Below are 14,777 nucleotides of genomic sequence, written 5' to 3'. Positions count from 1 at the left end.
TAGTGTTGCTGTAAATAACTGCTGCATTTCACCCCAAAGATAGTTGCATTTCAGTGGTACGTGAAGTAATTCCTGCGTACAGGATAGCCTTTGTGATTCTTGGGGATGAAAGAGGCTATGTAAATGTGAGGTATTCTTAGAAAAGTTATAACTAAGGCTACATTTATGTCATGGAGATCTGTGACTTCCAGAGACCTCCCTGACATTCTCTGCTTCAGCCCCAGGGGCTGCAGGACTCTGGAGCTGACGGACCGTGGGGCCCTGGCAGGGTTCCAGTGACAGGTGACAAGGGGCCCCGTGCAAGGTTCCAGCAACAGGTGACAGACTCCTAAGGGGGCCCTCCTCAGGGTTCCAGCGATGGGCAACAGCCTCGCAGAAGGGGTGGGGGCGGACGCCTCAGGCGACCCGCTGTCGATGTCCCATTTTCTCTTCGGGAAATATGGTCACTCTGGAGCCCCCAGCCGCCGTAGGCAGAGGGTACCCCCCTGCAGCTTCCAGCTGCTGAGGGTAAAGAGAGAACCCCACAGCTCCCAGCCCCCATGATGAAACCATGGAGCCACAGCAGCAAAAGTCACAGACAGGTCATGGCTTCCGTGAATTTTTGTTTATTGCCCATGACCAGTCCATGACTTTTACTAAAAATAACCATGACAAAATCTTAGCCTTAGTTATAGCTCATGGCAACCTCCCATATATCACTGTCCCAGTAATGTATCTCAACCACAGTACCCATCAATACAGGGTAGATTAATCTCCACATCTATGAAATCTTTAGCCTCTTTGATGAAACTGCTAACAAGAGAGCCAGTTGTGATGGAAACTTTGTGTGATGCATACCTCTTTCCAATGGAAATTGGATGGAGATAATCATTTCACATAAGCCACCAAACAGCTGTTGAATAGCAATGTTTTTTGGCCACTTCTGATCTAGACTGGATTGGAACTGATAAAATATTGTTTATTGCTATTATTACTAATGTAATACTCTTCAATTGTATGTCATCTTTTATCAGAGGATAATTTGTTTTACAAACACAAGATGGGAGACCTGGGTTCTATTCCTGCTCTGCCATTGGCCTAATGGGTGAGCTTGATCAAGTCACCTCACCAAGCCTCAGTTTCCTGCATCTGTAACATGGGGATAATGATACTGATCCCTCCTTAGAAAAGTGTTTTGAGTTCTACAAAGAGCTAGGTCATATTATTATTAGAGAATTCTCATCACGCTCCCCTAAGTAAGTATTAATATATTGTATCAGTTATACAGATGGGTAAACCAAGGCACAGAACAGGTAAACCCATGATTCTCAAAGACACCAAGGAGACTTGGATACCCAGTTCCCATTAGTTTTATTGGAAACTGAAAATCTCAGCATAGGTGACTTGCCCTAAGCCACACAGGGAGTTAATGGCAAAGCTGGGAGTACAGAGTGCTGGAAATGGCCCAACTTGATGATCACTTTAGATAAGCTATTACCAGCAGGAGAGTGGGGTGGGAGGAGGTATTGTTTCATGGTCTCTGTGTATATAATGTCTTCTGCAGTTTCCACAGTATGCATCCGATGAAGTGAGCTGTAGCTCACGAAATCTCATGCTCAAATAAATTGGTTAGTCTCTAAGGTGCCACAAGTACTCCTTTTCTTTTTGTGAATACAGACTAACAAGGCTGTTACTCTGAAAAGAGTCCCAATTCTCATTCACCAGTGCTACCACTTAACAAGCTTCTTCCTTCCATTGTAGAGGTGAAGTCCTTCACATCCTATTAGCAATCGCCTGAAGCACCACTCCCCACAGCATTTAATAAGGTAAGCTTCTATAGTTACACAAAACCAGCTTGCCAATAAGAGCAGCTAAGGAAAGCATTACACAGCTCACCAGCAAAACTGTGACCACTTTTACATAGCTGTTCTCTGGCGCCAAAGGGAGTCCCCATCCAGTCGTTTTTGACCGGGGGTTATTTCTAGGCTGAAAAAACAAGTGTGTTTTTAGCTCAGGTTAGCTAACATGGGGTAAAATAGCAGGGAAGATAAGACAATTCGGCTTTGAAGTTGGGTTAGTAGCTCAAGTTAAAGCTTATAGGAGAGCCTGGAGTTGAATTCAAGCTGCTAACCTGAGTTAAAAGCCAAGTTTCCATGTATTCACTGCTATTTTAACCCAGAAGATATGGCAACTTGGCTTTTAACTCGGGTTAGCAGTTTGAATTCAACCCCAGGCTCTCCTGTAGACTTTAACTCGAGCTGCTAATGCAAATTCAAAGTGAGCTGTCTCACCTTCACTGATATTTTCATATGAATTAAGAAGAGTCCCCTTTTTGTTTTTTGCAGCATAAACATACACAGAGCATTTGATAGGGTGACAGAGGCTGGGCCAATTGTTAGCAAAATGGCAAACAATGGGGATTTTCTAAGATGCTGGAAGGGATGGCAGAGATGTCCTCCTCCTCCCCTAGAGAGGAAAACCTGTTATTTGGAGAAGCAAGAAAGCATGTAATAATAAAACTGCCCAACCAGCTTCAAAACTTGAATCTCTAGCAGCTTCCATTCTCATGATATAGTCACATGTGAGCTGGTCCCATTTGCTTATTGCTTTGTATGTTTTATTTACAGTTTCTAGCTTCTTGCAAGACTGTTATTTTAAAAAGAGAGGGTTCTGGTTTTCATCCAGCATGCCACCGAGCGCTGCTAACAGAAACGCAGGGCGCCTCAGCACTCAGCATTTCCATAGAAAGGCTTCCACAGAGTGCAGAGAAATATACGCATGCCTCAGCAGTATGAGCATGTCTCTGAACTGAGTACAAGTTAATAAGCTCAAAGGGGATAGATGGATGGAGCTAAGGCATTGGTGCTTAAAACCAATCAAGTGAACCCAAATGATGTTCCTAGGGTGATCACCCATCCTGAATGGGGCGGGACAGTCCCAAAATGCAGAAGTCAAGTCCCAGTCCTGGGCTGAACGACTCCAGGACAGCATTGGTCCCAATTCCCTGCGGCACTGCTCTGCGCCTGTCTAAGGCTCCAGGGCAGCGCCAGCCTCTTCCTGGTGTGTGTGTGTGGGGCGGGGGGAGCTGAAGTGGGCCTGAGGCCCCCCTTGCCATGAGGCCCCGCCCTCTTCTCCTCCCCAAGGTCCTGCCCCATGGCCAGGCCAGAAGCTGGAGCCGGGCAGTAGTAACGGAGCCCAGGCCACTGTGGAGAGCCCCAGACCCTCCACCTGCCCGGGCGACATGCCCCAGAGGGCGGGGACCAATGTTCCCTCTAATTTTTCCCACCCATGTGTGGAATGAATTTTGTTATGTGCACCAATATGGAGGTGATGTGTGGTGGGGGTGGAGCTGAGGGGTTTGTCGTGTGGGAGGGGGCTCAGGGCTGGGGCAGAGAGTAGGGGTGTGAGGGCTCCGACTAGGGGTGTGGGCTCTGGGGTGTGGCCAAGGATGAGGAGCTCAGGGCTGGGGCAGAAGGTTGGGGTGGGGGGTGAGAGCTTCGGCTGTGGGTGCGGGCTTGGGGGTGGAGCCAGGGATGAGGGGTTTGGGGTGCAGTCTGCCCCTGGGCTATGGCATGGAGAGAGGACTCCCCCCAGCTCTCTCTCCCCGCAGCAGCACCTGGGCGGGAGAGGGGAGGGAGAGGTGCCTCTCCCTGTTGCACCAGCTCCGGGGCTGGGGCCGCGGGATAGGCACCTCTCCCCCGGCCGCAAGAGGCCCAGGGCTGGGTTGGGGCCGGGGAGGGGCGCCCCAGCCACAGCAGGTCCGGGCCAGGGCTGGATTGGTGTCAGGAGAGGGACGCCCCAGCTGCGGCAGGTCCGGGGCTGAGTTGGGGCCGGGGGAGGGGCGCCACTTCCCCGGCTGTGGCAGGTGCCAGGCAGGTTTCATGACCACCTGTGCGGCGCTTAATAGGCTGCTGCGCACCCGCGCAGCTTACAGGGAACTTCGGTGGGGACATGGGCCAGGGGCTGCTCTCGATCTTCCTGGCCCCCCCACCCAGGGCAGGTGGAGGGTCTGGGGTTCCCCAAGCAACTTGGTGGCTCTTACCACAGCCCAGCTCTTGGCTTCCGGCCTAGCCGGGGGGTGGGGCCTTGGGGGAGGAAGAGGAGGAGCAGCAGGGGTGGGGCCATGGAGGGGGCGAGGCTCCTGCACGTGTCTCACTTTTGCCTTTTGAAAAGGCGGTCACACTAGATGTGCCCTGTGGCTATATTTATGGTCTCTGCTTACTCTTGTTGCCAGTTAGGGACAGTATCTTACTTGAGTGTGTTAAAGAGCTGCATTTAATAGAAAGTGCGAAGAGAGACTAGTCAGTGACACAGAAATACTTCCAAAGGTGCCCATGAAACATCACCTCTCGCTGACAGCTGTTGAATGCCTTTATGATGAATATTGGAGACACTGTTTTTTTCCTGGCCCAGCAGCTTTCATAGGGTGACCAGATGAAATGGACAAAATATCGGGAGACATGGGGGAAGCAAAAAAAAAAAAAAAGCAGTGTTGCCGAAGCAAGGGGAAAAAAAAAAAAGCTGCCGGAACAGCCAAACCTCAATATCGGGACAAATGGCATCCCGACCGTGCATCGGTCAGGACGCGGGACAAAGAACTAAAAATCGGGACGTCTGCTCACCCTAAGCTTTCAGCTCACTTCCCTCAGATTTCTTCACCTTATTGGATTGTGAGTAACAAAATACTATGCTCAGCATCTTTACTTGGGCCTCATTGATGCTCTCGCAATTCTATCACCAACTCCTAAAATCAGGGGACTCTCAAGGTTTTGTGCTACAAGAAAAAGAATAAAACCACTCCAAATTCTGGACCTAAAATCATCAACAAAGTTCCCTTCAAGTTTTCCACATGTATTCTTCAAAAAGGAGCATCTCTAAATACAATGGAGCAGGCCCCAAAGATTTCCCTTTTTATATACATTCTCTTGTCATTGATGTACACACACTCATACTAAAGTGTTCTCATGTATGAGAAAGGTATATCAAAGTATATGTGAGTGTGAGAATTTGATGATGGCTAGCCTGAGAACAATAAAGTCCTCTATCTACACAAAATATTTTATTTTTATTTCATTTCTCTGCAACCTATCATGAAGCACCTCCCAAAACTTAATACTCATAATTCAAAAATCTAACATTCAATACAATTTCTTGATTCATCAATATATCACAGGCAGCAGCAATGCAAACTTTCCCACAATGCCCCATCAACATGCTTCAATCCCAACCTGAATAGGCCACCTCTAGGATTTAGAGGGTGATTCAGTCTCCACTGCCAACCAGGGTACCACTTTGTGCCAGCTGTGGGGGCATTTCTTTTTATTTCGGTCATGTGTGTATCTATCCAGTAGGAACTAGACTGAGACCACCAAACTCATTTCACTTAGGCCACCAAGCAAGCTGTGGTAACAACTTTCATTACCAGCTAGATCTGGATTTAAACCAGACCACAATCTAGAGTTGAAAAGCAGTATATTACCAAACCTGTGAGATAACTTTTTAAAGTAACCAGAGATGGATGTTACGTTACATTTCACACCTTTCTGCACTGTATTAAGTCAAAAATAAAGAAACTTAACAAAACCTTGAATTCTTTCTGATGTACAAGGGCATTTGCTAATTCCCTTTCCCTTAAATGGAAATTTACTAATACCATACTGATTCTTAGAAAGTCAAAGCCAGACTAACATCACTGAGAATTGTGAAATAACCTATTTTTATAAAGTCTACTATCTCAAATAGATCTATCTTACTAAGACTGCTGAAACATATAGGTTGCACAAAGGGTTATCAACATACTAGCCATTCTTCCCTTGGAGACCAGAGTTCAAATTGATATTTAAAGTCACATGTGAAAATTAGGTGGGTCTAAACCTAAACCATTTGTGCGCAGTACAACATTAATACACATTTGAGCACAATTCTGTTCAAGTGAAGCCCAGAACTGTAATAGCAGTTCAACAGATCAGCACTGGAGCACTGCGTAAGGAAGACACACAGAGCTCCTTCTTGGCTCTTACATTCCTATTAGCCTATATTTGTATTAGAACTTACAGCCCCTTAGTTTCAGGAGCGCTAGGGTTGTATAAAAACAGATTTAAAAATTAAACCTATTAGACCATGTGCAGAACCAAATTGACTGGGTCCTGTACAAGGGAGGCAGTATCAAGTGCAAATCAAAATAAAGGAGATTGACGAAGCTAAGGAGAGAGAATGCATACACAGATATATGCACATCCATACCACGAATCAAAGCCCAGTACAATACAGCACTCTGTGCAGTGGGTAGAGTTGTATTTGTAATGCATGCATGTGTTTCATTCAGTAGAAATATATAAACAGGCCTCTAATGTGAGAAGAATTTTCCCAATGCATTAGAGATGATTAAAACCACCCAGTACATTTTTACAGGATACAGTGTCAGCCCGCAATACATGTCCAAGACCAAATGGGAAAGATAATGAGATATCTGTTCATTATGCCAAGGCCCTGTTTTCCAGTTCCCACTTAAATATCAATCAACTGGCAAACAAACACTCCCCATTCCATTCCTCTCTTCTTGTTTATCTCTACCAAACAACACAAAACCATATGCAAGCTTTTACTGTCAGTGCAAGCTATATTACTCCTGCAATTAACACAGGCCAATAGATTAGTTGTGAGCTCCCTCTTTTTTCCCTCCCATTCTCCTCACCATTTGTCTCTCTAAAACCTTGCTTTGGTTTACGTGCTGTGTCATTAAATTCCTGAACAGTCAATGCTGCAGCTTCTATATCCAAACACTGATGTGCTGCTTTCTAGTTCAAAAATTAGACAGGAATTAATTTCATTATGGCAAGGGCCCTGCATTTTGTTTGACTTGCATATCAAAGGATGCTTTTGGCAGATAAGTAGTGGGAAAGAATCACATTTGATCTCTTGTTTCTCCCCACACCCTTCACTCCATTAAACTGCTCAGCCCAGCCCAATCCAACACTGAAGGAGACAAAGCATCCATACAGTGCCCATTTTCCATTCAGCAGAAGAGGGCTGCTCAGGGGAAGCCCAGGAACAACAAGTAGCCCAATCAGGAATAAACAGAGCAAACAAAGAGCATCTTGTCCATGCCAAGAAAGGGGCTAAAAGAGCGATGTCGTTCATTAAAATGCAAGGCAGGGAGGCAGCACACAACCAGTCACAAGCATGATTGAAGCTTTGAATGAATAATGGGAGAAACTAAAATATAAACATGCCAATATACGGACCCAAAGCAGCTCACCCAACAGTCTAGAAGGTGCAACTGGTTATAAAAGTCCCTCCCACCAAAAAACCCCAAGACCATGACATTTTTCAGCTCAGCAAAGATCAACAGCAAGTTGAATAGTACATAGTGCCCACAGGTAAAGTACCCGATCACTCGAACCATTAAAATATCAAGATAATGACATTTTAAAACAGCAGAACTGATACCTGCTTTCTTAGGAAAGGTCGAGGTACAGGGGGAGGGGATTCAACACTGTAAGAGCAACAGGTCAAGTGTTCTCTCTGGTTCTTGGGGGAAGGGCCGTGTTATATATGTTAGGTTTTGAACGCATTTGTCACATAATAAAACCATTAGCTTGTGAATTAAGAGGTGATTTTTGTTCAGTTTTTAAATAGTCTGTGGCTCTAATGCCCTGTTTTGTTTGCGTGCTCTGTGTACGCTTTGTATATCCGGTTATGCTTCCAAGAGGGGAGGAAACCCCATTGGTTTTCCCACAGATTTGTAAGAAAAATGCAAGATTGTTGCAGGGAGGATGAGAAACACTCAAGTGTTCCTGGTGAAATTGCATTTCTGTCTGCTGCAAATCTCCTGCTCAATTACTGGGAAAATTAAACACAATGTTTTTACAGCATAATCACTTTTACTCCTGCAGCAGATGTTACCCACTGCAAATGGTTCTAATGTAATCGAAGTATTTTTAATCTAATATCTTGGACTCTGAGGTAATTTCCCAGCTGCAGGACTGCAAAAATTCCATATCTTCTTTTCTTTAGCCGATTAACTTGGGTATGTTTTAATTTCAGGGTGTGATTGTCGCTCTCTCCTGTTCTTAAAAGAGAAGTGGGACCTTACGAGTAATGGAACAACTTGCTGTTTACCTTTTTATTCATTTCCCTGCACCTCCCCACAAATTTCTCCCCCCACCATCGCCACTCACCATCTTCCAGCTCTCAAACGACACTTCATAGCAGTGACCCTCATTCCAGCCAACAGCCAGAGATTTCACAAACACTACATTTACTTTTTCAAACTAAACAATACTTACTCTTCAATAAAGCGTTTTTGTTTAAACAGAAGAGATATAGAAAAACATGTTTGAGTTTTGTAACAGAAATTTGATTTGTAGGTTTACAATAAAAAAGAAGCACTCTGGGCAAAATCCTACTCACATTAGTAATATTTCCCCCTCATTTCAAGGCAATCTGAGAAAGAGAGATAGGGCCCGATACTCCTCTCACTTATATGATGAAATAAAACTGGCATTAACCCCATTAACTTTACTAGAGCTACACCTGATGATTTACATGATTTATGTGAGAAAAGAATCAGGTCCATAGATTTTATTCAGCTATATAAGTAAGCATAAGTGTTATCAATTCTTACAATTTTATTGTGAGTCTTGTGGTATTTGGTGTTTTTCTTAAAACTCCAGTTCCTGGATTTATGAGATTATGTGAGAATTTCAGTGTTCATTTTTAAAAGTTTCTAGCCTTCATGGCTGCAGAGAAAAGCTTGAAAATGTGACCTGAGTACAGTCAAAACCCAGAAAGCAAATGGAAAAACCTTAAAATATATATTTTTAAAATCTAATGATTTTTAAACCATTTATGATTTTGGGAGGCCTGCCATGATTTTTGAATGCTGGGGGTTGGCAATGCTGAGTACAGGAGAAGGATTCGGCCTTTCGAAGAGGCTTGGAAGAAAGGCTGTTTACAAGATCGCTTATATACAATCACATTATTGCATCTGATATGTAAGTGCAAAGAGTTCTTACTGTTCTATACATGATGACGGGATGTACAAGCATTTTACTTCTTGCATCTGAGCTGTCCTTAAAAACTAACCCAGCCACCAAACTGCTGCTGTGCCCTCACAACTAGGTCCATAAAATCCAGCCTAGTTCCCAGTAAGATGACATATTGCCTCTGTTTATCTCTTACTGGGAGAGGAGGAGATGTCCTTTTTTGAGTTCAGTACAGTACATGTGTATGTGAAAATGTTACCATTAGAAAACAGCCTGCAGCACAAACATGGTCTTCCTGTTACCAGTGTGTTGCTATGGGCACTATTTCTGAGAAAACAATCAAAGAAACAGAACAGGAAAATACAGAAGAACCTATCAGGGGAGAAAAACAAATTACAAAGAGCCTGGACTAAATACAGCATGTGCCTAGCTCCTACTGACAGCGATAGAACTAATAATGCCCACCCACAATAGAACAGAGGCATTTTCAAAAGAACCTAAATGATTTAGGACTGCAAATCCATGGGACTTGTGCTGTTAAGAACTTAAGCACTGTTTAAATCCCATCCAGAATTCTTATTTCTAAGTACTCATGCATGAATATAAAGCTGTAATTGCACATCAGTTTTACATTGTTTTATTTTTAAAAAACCCTGTAAAATAGCATGTGTTTTCTCTTCATTATATTGTTTATGTTAATTTAGTGCATATAAAAGAAACCAGTTTCACTAAAGTTGTCTAAGTACAAGCACAGGTAACAGCAGCGAAAACTTCCCCACATTACTCTCACCAGTGCCTCAACCCTGTTCAAGAGCAACTCCCTCTAGGGGTAAGAGGGTGACTCAGTTCTCTGTCAGCCGGTTGCTGAAAAAGTGCCAGGACAGGGATCAATTGTGCTTTGTCATCAAAGAGACACAAGATTAGTTACTTTCAGTCTCCAGGCTGGTTTCAAGTCGCAGTGCTAAAGCTGACCAGCTCCGTGTCTCATTACTGCCTTCCAGTCCTTGTTAAGGTGATTCAGCCTTTTAAATTATCTCCTGGTTGAAACTGGGTGCACATGTGAAAACGACTATTTAAATTAGTTTCACCATAGAATTGAATCTGGATTTAGGTATTGTTTCATATTCTCTGTGTATATATAAAGTCTGCTGCAGTTTCCACGGTATGCATCCGATGAAGTGAGCTGTAGCTCACGAAAGCTTATGCTCAAATAAATTGGTTAGTCTCTAAGGTGCCACAAGTACTCCTTTTCTTTTTGCGAATACAGACTAACACGGCTGTTACTCTGAAACCTGGATTTACATTAATACTCCAGGTACCTCAAAATGCCTTACCAAACAATGAATCATATACTGGGAGTGTAACCACTTTGACAGCAAAAAGAACTATACTCATTAACATTTCTCAGACAATCTTGGACATTAAGCCTTTTGGGGGGGAATATGGCCTGAACACTGGAGTTATTCCAGATTCCTTTCACAAAGTGCTTTGGAATCTTGAAAACCAACATGGAAAGCCACCAATGTGAATGGGAGAGACTAACGCTCCATACCTGAAAAATGACGGTGCTCCACTGTAAACTCAGATTGAGAGACTGGGTCCTTGGCCTTTATTGAAATCAGACCATAAAACAAAAGTTTCTCTCAATGAAACAGTTCTGTTGTTGTACATGAGCAAAAAAACCCAAAACTAAACAAAACTCCCCTCCCTCAAAAAAGACCTTAAAGCTGGGGGCAGGGAGCAGTATTAGTTAATGATATCTAACTTCATTTACTTGATTGGGAGTAGACAAAGTTACATGCTTTGAAATAAACATGTACAATCAGCAACAGAGGGCTGTATAAACTGAAGCAGCTCAGAACAAACCAGTCAGAGCTAGTTAATATAATCTGTTCTATTCACATAGCCAAGCTTACTCCACCAAGGTCATGAACTTTCCTGGAAAAGCTCAAATAATTTGCTTCAGAAACACCCTTTCTTTCCGTCTGGTTCATTTTGTCCTTAAATCAGTGCCTCTTGTAGGTAGCTGCTTGCTATGTTTCTTCTGGTCACAAAGGTGAGTTGTGCTTGTTATTTCCACAGGAAGATCCTCAAAGAGCAGTGATCAGTAGCTACAAGATCACTCTCTCCTGTCCCCTCCTCCCCATCTCCCCTGCTCTTTTAAAACATTTTTGGATAGATACCAACTCAAAGCCTTCTTACCTGGCGAAAGAACAGCAGGTTTCCGATGAAAGGCAAAGGTGCAGGATGCCTGATACCCACCTTCTCCAGCCTGGAAAACGAAGAGGTGGAGTACCTAGGAAAGGGGTTAAATAGACAAGAAGTTAATTTTGGATGTAGTCACGATGTGGCTTTCCAGAGGAATTAGATCAAGTAGAATTCCTGGAGTAAGAGTGGGAGGAGATGCTTTCTGCAATCAGTCAAATGGCACAATCAACACAGAGGCATTGCTCTGTAGCTCCATTTATTAGGCACACTTGCAAAAGCTAGTGGACTGATTCCCCAGGAGCAAGTGGTAGAGAAAAGAGATACCTCAACACAGCATATCTAGGCCTGGAAACTTTTGGGGCACCTGAGTCTGCTCTCAGATACACCAGGGTAAATCAGAAGAAACCCCTGAAGTCAATGAAGGTACACTGCCATAACATAAGTGAGATTAGAACACACATTTCATTTCTGACTGGTGGCACAGGGGAAGGGAGCAAAAGGGAGTGGTCAATTCCCTTCCCCACTACCCATTTAGACCATTGGTGCAAGAACTCAAGCTGGAATTAGCAGTACCAGAGACAAGATACTGTCAGTATCTCAGGGAGACGTAGCTACTGTGCCAGATGTACTGGCTAACTGATTTGCCAGCTACTAGTCAGCAACTTAAAACATGATAAAATAGGAAGAACCAAAAACCAACGGAAAAACTCCCAGGTACACCTACAGTCAAATGCCGTGGCTGCACATCATCAGACACAACAATTGAAACCTTTATGCCAAAATCAATTTTAAATAGGAGTGGTGTTTTTAGGTACTGAAGTCTGCCAGGGATAAGCATGAACAACAACTGTAGTTAGCCAGATACCCAATAAAGTTTTAACTGAATAGTAACACTACAGGGACAAAGCACACTGAAGTCAATAGAACAACTCCCACTAATTCCAATGAGTTCTGACCCCCTGGACCCCAGCTCTCAGTTTAAGGAGCCTCTGTGGAAGAGTCTGATAGTCACACAACCTTCACACATTCCACTTGAAAAGCCCTAGGTGATATATAGATGCTTTGCTCTGCTCCTAACTAAAGGACAGAAGGTGCGTGCTTCCCCTTCACAAAAAAAAAAGATAAAAGGGAGAATAGTTGGACTCTGAAATGACTTGTCAAAGGAAATCATCTTTTGTGTCACATCTGGATTTTTTTTCTCCCAGTCTCAAAGAATTCTGGGTGCTGAAATATTCCATAACTAGAAATGTGAATAGAGAGTTGGATCTCCTGTGACCAGCAAAACAAAGTGAGACTAAGGTATCTAGTTAGTGGTATTTTGTACTTTTTTTATCCCCAAATGATGTCTTATAATAGATCAACTTCTGCTGATTTTCCTCTGTGACGATATTTAAAAAGAAATTATTATAACAGAGTACATGTCTGATCATTTTTAGATAGCAACATTTTTTAGATGACAAGACAAACCTGTGGGAGCACAAATTCTGAATAGAAACAAACTATCTTTGGTTCATGCAAGCGCACAATTTCAATGTGACAGGGAATTGTGGAGAAAGAAAAGGGGGGAAGGCATAAAAGTCCACATTTACTATATGTTTTATGTATGGGGGGGCTAATTTATTTATTATTTATTTAGTATTTATTATTTATTTATTCACTGATTAGTTATTATTAAATGATTATTTATGTTTTATTTATTTACGGATTATTTTTATTTTATTTTTAGATTTGCCTAAACTGTGGTTTTCATTTTGGGGACTTTGATATCCTCAGTGTATAAAGTAAGGGGCAAAAACATTTTTTATAGACTAGTGTACTTACTTGTATTTTATTGTTGATGTTTTAATTTGAAAATATAAATAGAATGATCATTAAAACACATACAATGCATCAGATTTTGGTACTCATAGCTATCCAATCGACAATACAATGCATTTTCTCTCAATGGTACCAAAACCACAGATCTTCATGTATTGCAAAATGAAATAAAACTGAGTACACTGCATGAAGGAGATGATGTGATCAACTAATACTTAATAAAAAAAAAGAGCTAAATAGCACAAACGGTGTTCAAAGTTTAGCACTGATTCTCATGAGAGCACAGGAAAGAAAATATACTGCAAGTGTGGAGACCATTCACCCCTTCATTAGCATCTCATCATTGTCAGCCTCAGAATGTTCTGGCAGCTCCACATAATGGCCTTTTTTTCAGGGATGCAGCCGTCTTCTGATGCTCTTTGTTCCAGTTACATTTGAAGTAGATTTTCAAAAGGCATAAAAACATGATTTACAACGAGATGGTAAGCAGAGCACTAACATAGCCATGCTGAGCGCTGGCACACAATGACTCAGAAGGCAGGGGAAAAAAATAGTGCCATGTTTGAGCACACATTCCGACACCCTACAATTGTGGGGTATTTCTGCTATTTTAGCTGCTTTTCCTCAGTTTTGTGGGGAAAAAACCCACTGTATGTGATTGTTGTTTTCAAACAACCTGGGAAATTACATGGCAAAAAAAAGCTGTATTAAAATAGCATTAAGGTTGCAAAGCCAAGCACTGGAAAGCTAGGAAATCCCGGCATTAAGATGGCCAGGGTCCCCAAGCAGAGTCAGTGTTAGATTCTCTGGCGCCCAGGGCAGAAAGCCAAAGCCACGTCTTGCGGGGCTGAAACCCAGGGCCCTGAACCCCGCTACCCAGGGCTCAAGTGAAGCCTGAGCAATTTAACTTTGTGGGGCCCTAGGCAGTTGCCCTGCTTTCTACCCCCTAATGCCGGCCCTCGTTTTTATATGCAGAAAAACAGTTGTTGTGGCACTGGTGGGCCATGGAATTTTTACAGCATGTTGCGGGGGGGAGGGAGAGGGCCTCAGAAAGAAAAAGGTTGAGAACCCCTGAGCTACTGGATGGGAATGTGATACATTTTGCCAGTGATTTACACAGCTCTTTGAGTGACATATTGGAAATCAGGATCCCTGGGTTCTGTTGCTGGCTCTGGGAGGGAAGAGTGGGTTAGTGGTTAGAGCAGTGGTCACAGACAGGATAGCCCAAGCGCATAGAATCATCATAGAATAATCGAATCTCAGGGTTGGAAGGGACCTCAGGAGGTCATCTAGTCCAACCCCCTGCACAAAGCAGGACCAATCCCCAACTAAATCATGCCAGCCAGGGCTTTGTCAAGTTTCCCTCCACAGATCAGAGTGCAAAAGAACAACAGGGAGAACAAAAGATGCATACACAGCAAAGACAAAGAGGAAAATAAATAATAATGATTAATAATAAGTATGATAATTCTTCTGGCCTTTAAGAGATAATAAATTAATAAACAACAGAGGTGGCAATGCCCCATCAACCCCCCACTAAGTGAGTACTTACAATACATCTTCTATCATTTAGTGTAAACAGTTTACATCAGAAGATACCGTTCAAGAGTCAATATGAAATCATCACGGACTCATGTACCATTGAAATTATCCCACATTTCTCTCTCATTCTTTCTGTGTCTGATCTCCTTCAAAGATGCAATGCATACTTGACAACATCTGAGAGCTATAAATAGAGATGTTTAGAGAGAAAAATTGTGGTACACTTTTTAACTTCACTGAAAC

General features: G+C 42.9%; 1 protein-coding gene across 4 annotated transcripts in view; it reads right to left on the bottom strand.

Moving 5' to 3' along the window:
- Positions 1-14,777, bottom strand: part of TBXAS1 (thromboxane A synthase 1) — a 324,038-nt gene that overhangs the window by 228,367 nt on the left and 80,894 nt on the right. For all 4 annotated transcript variants that reach the window (XM_084632610.1, XM_084632611.1, XM_084632609.1 and 1 more), the window contains one exon: positions 11,169-11,262. In XM_084632610.1, coding sequence (XP_084488736.1) covers positions 11,169-11,262 — 94 coding nt within the window. The remainder of the gene's footprint in view (positions 1-11,168; positions 11,263-14,777) is intronic.

The sequence above is a fragment of the Lepidochelys olivacea genome (assembly GCF_965140295.1).
Source record: "Lepidochelys olivacea isolate rLepOli2 genome assembly, chromosome: 1".
NCBI classification, from domain to species: Eukaryota; Metazoa; Chordata; order Testudines; family Cheloniidae; genus Lepidochelys; species Lepidochelys olivacea.
The sequence above is the reverse complement of the archived record's forward strand: the minus strand, read 5'-3'. Positions and strand labels throughout refer to the sequence as shown.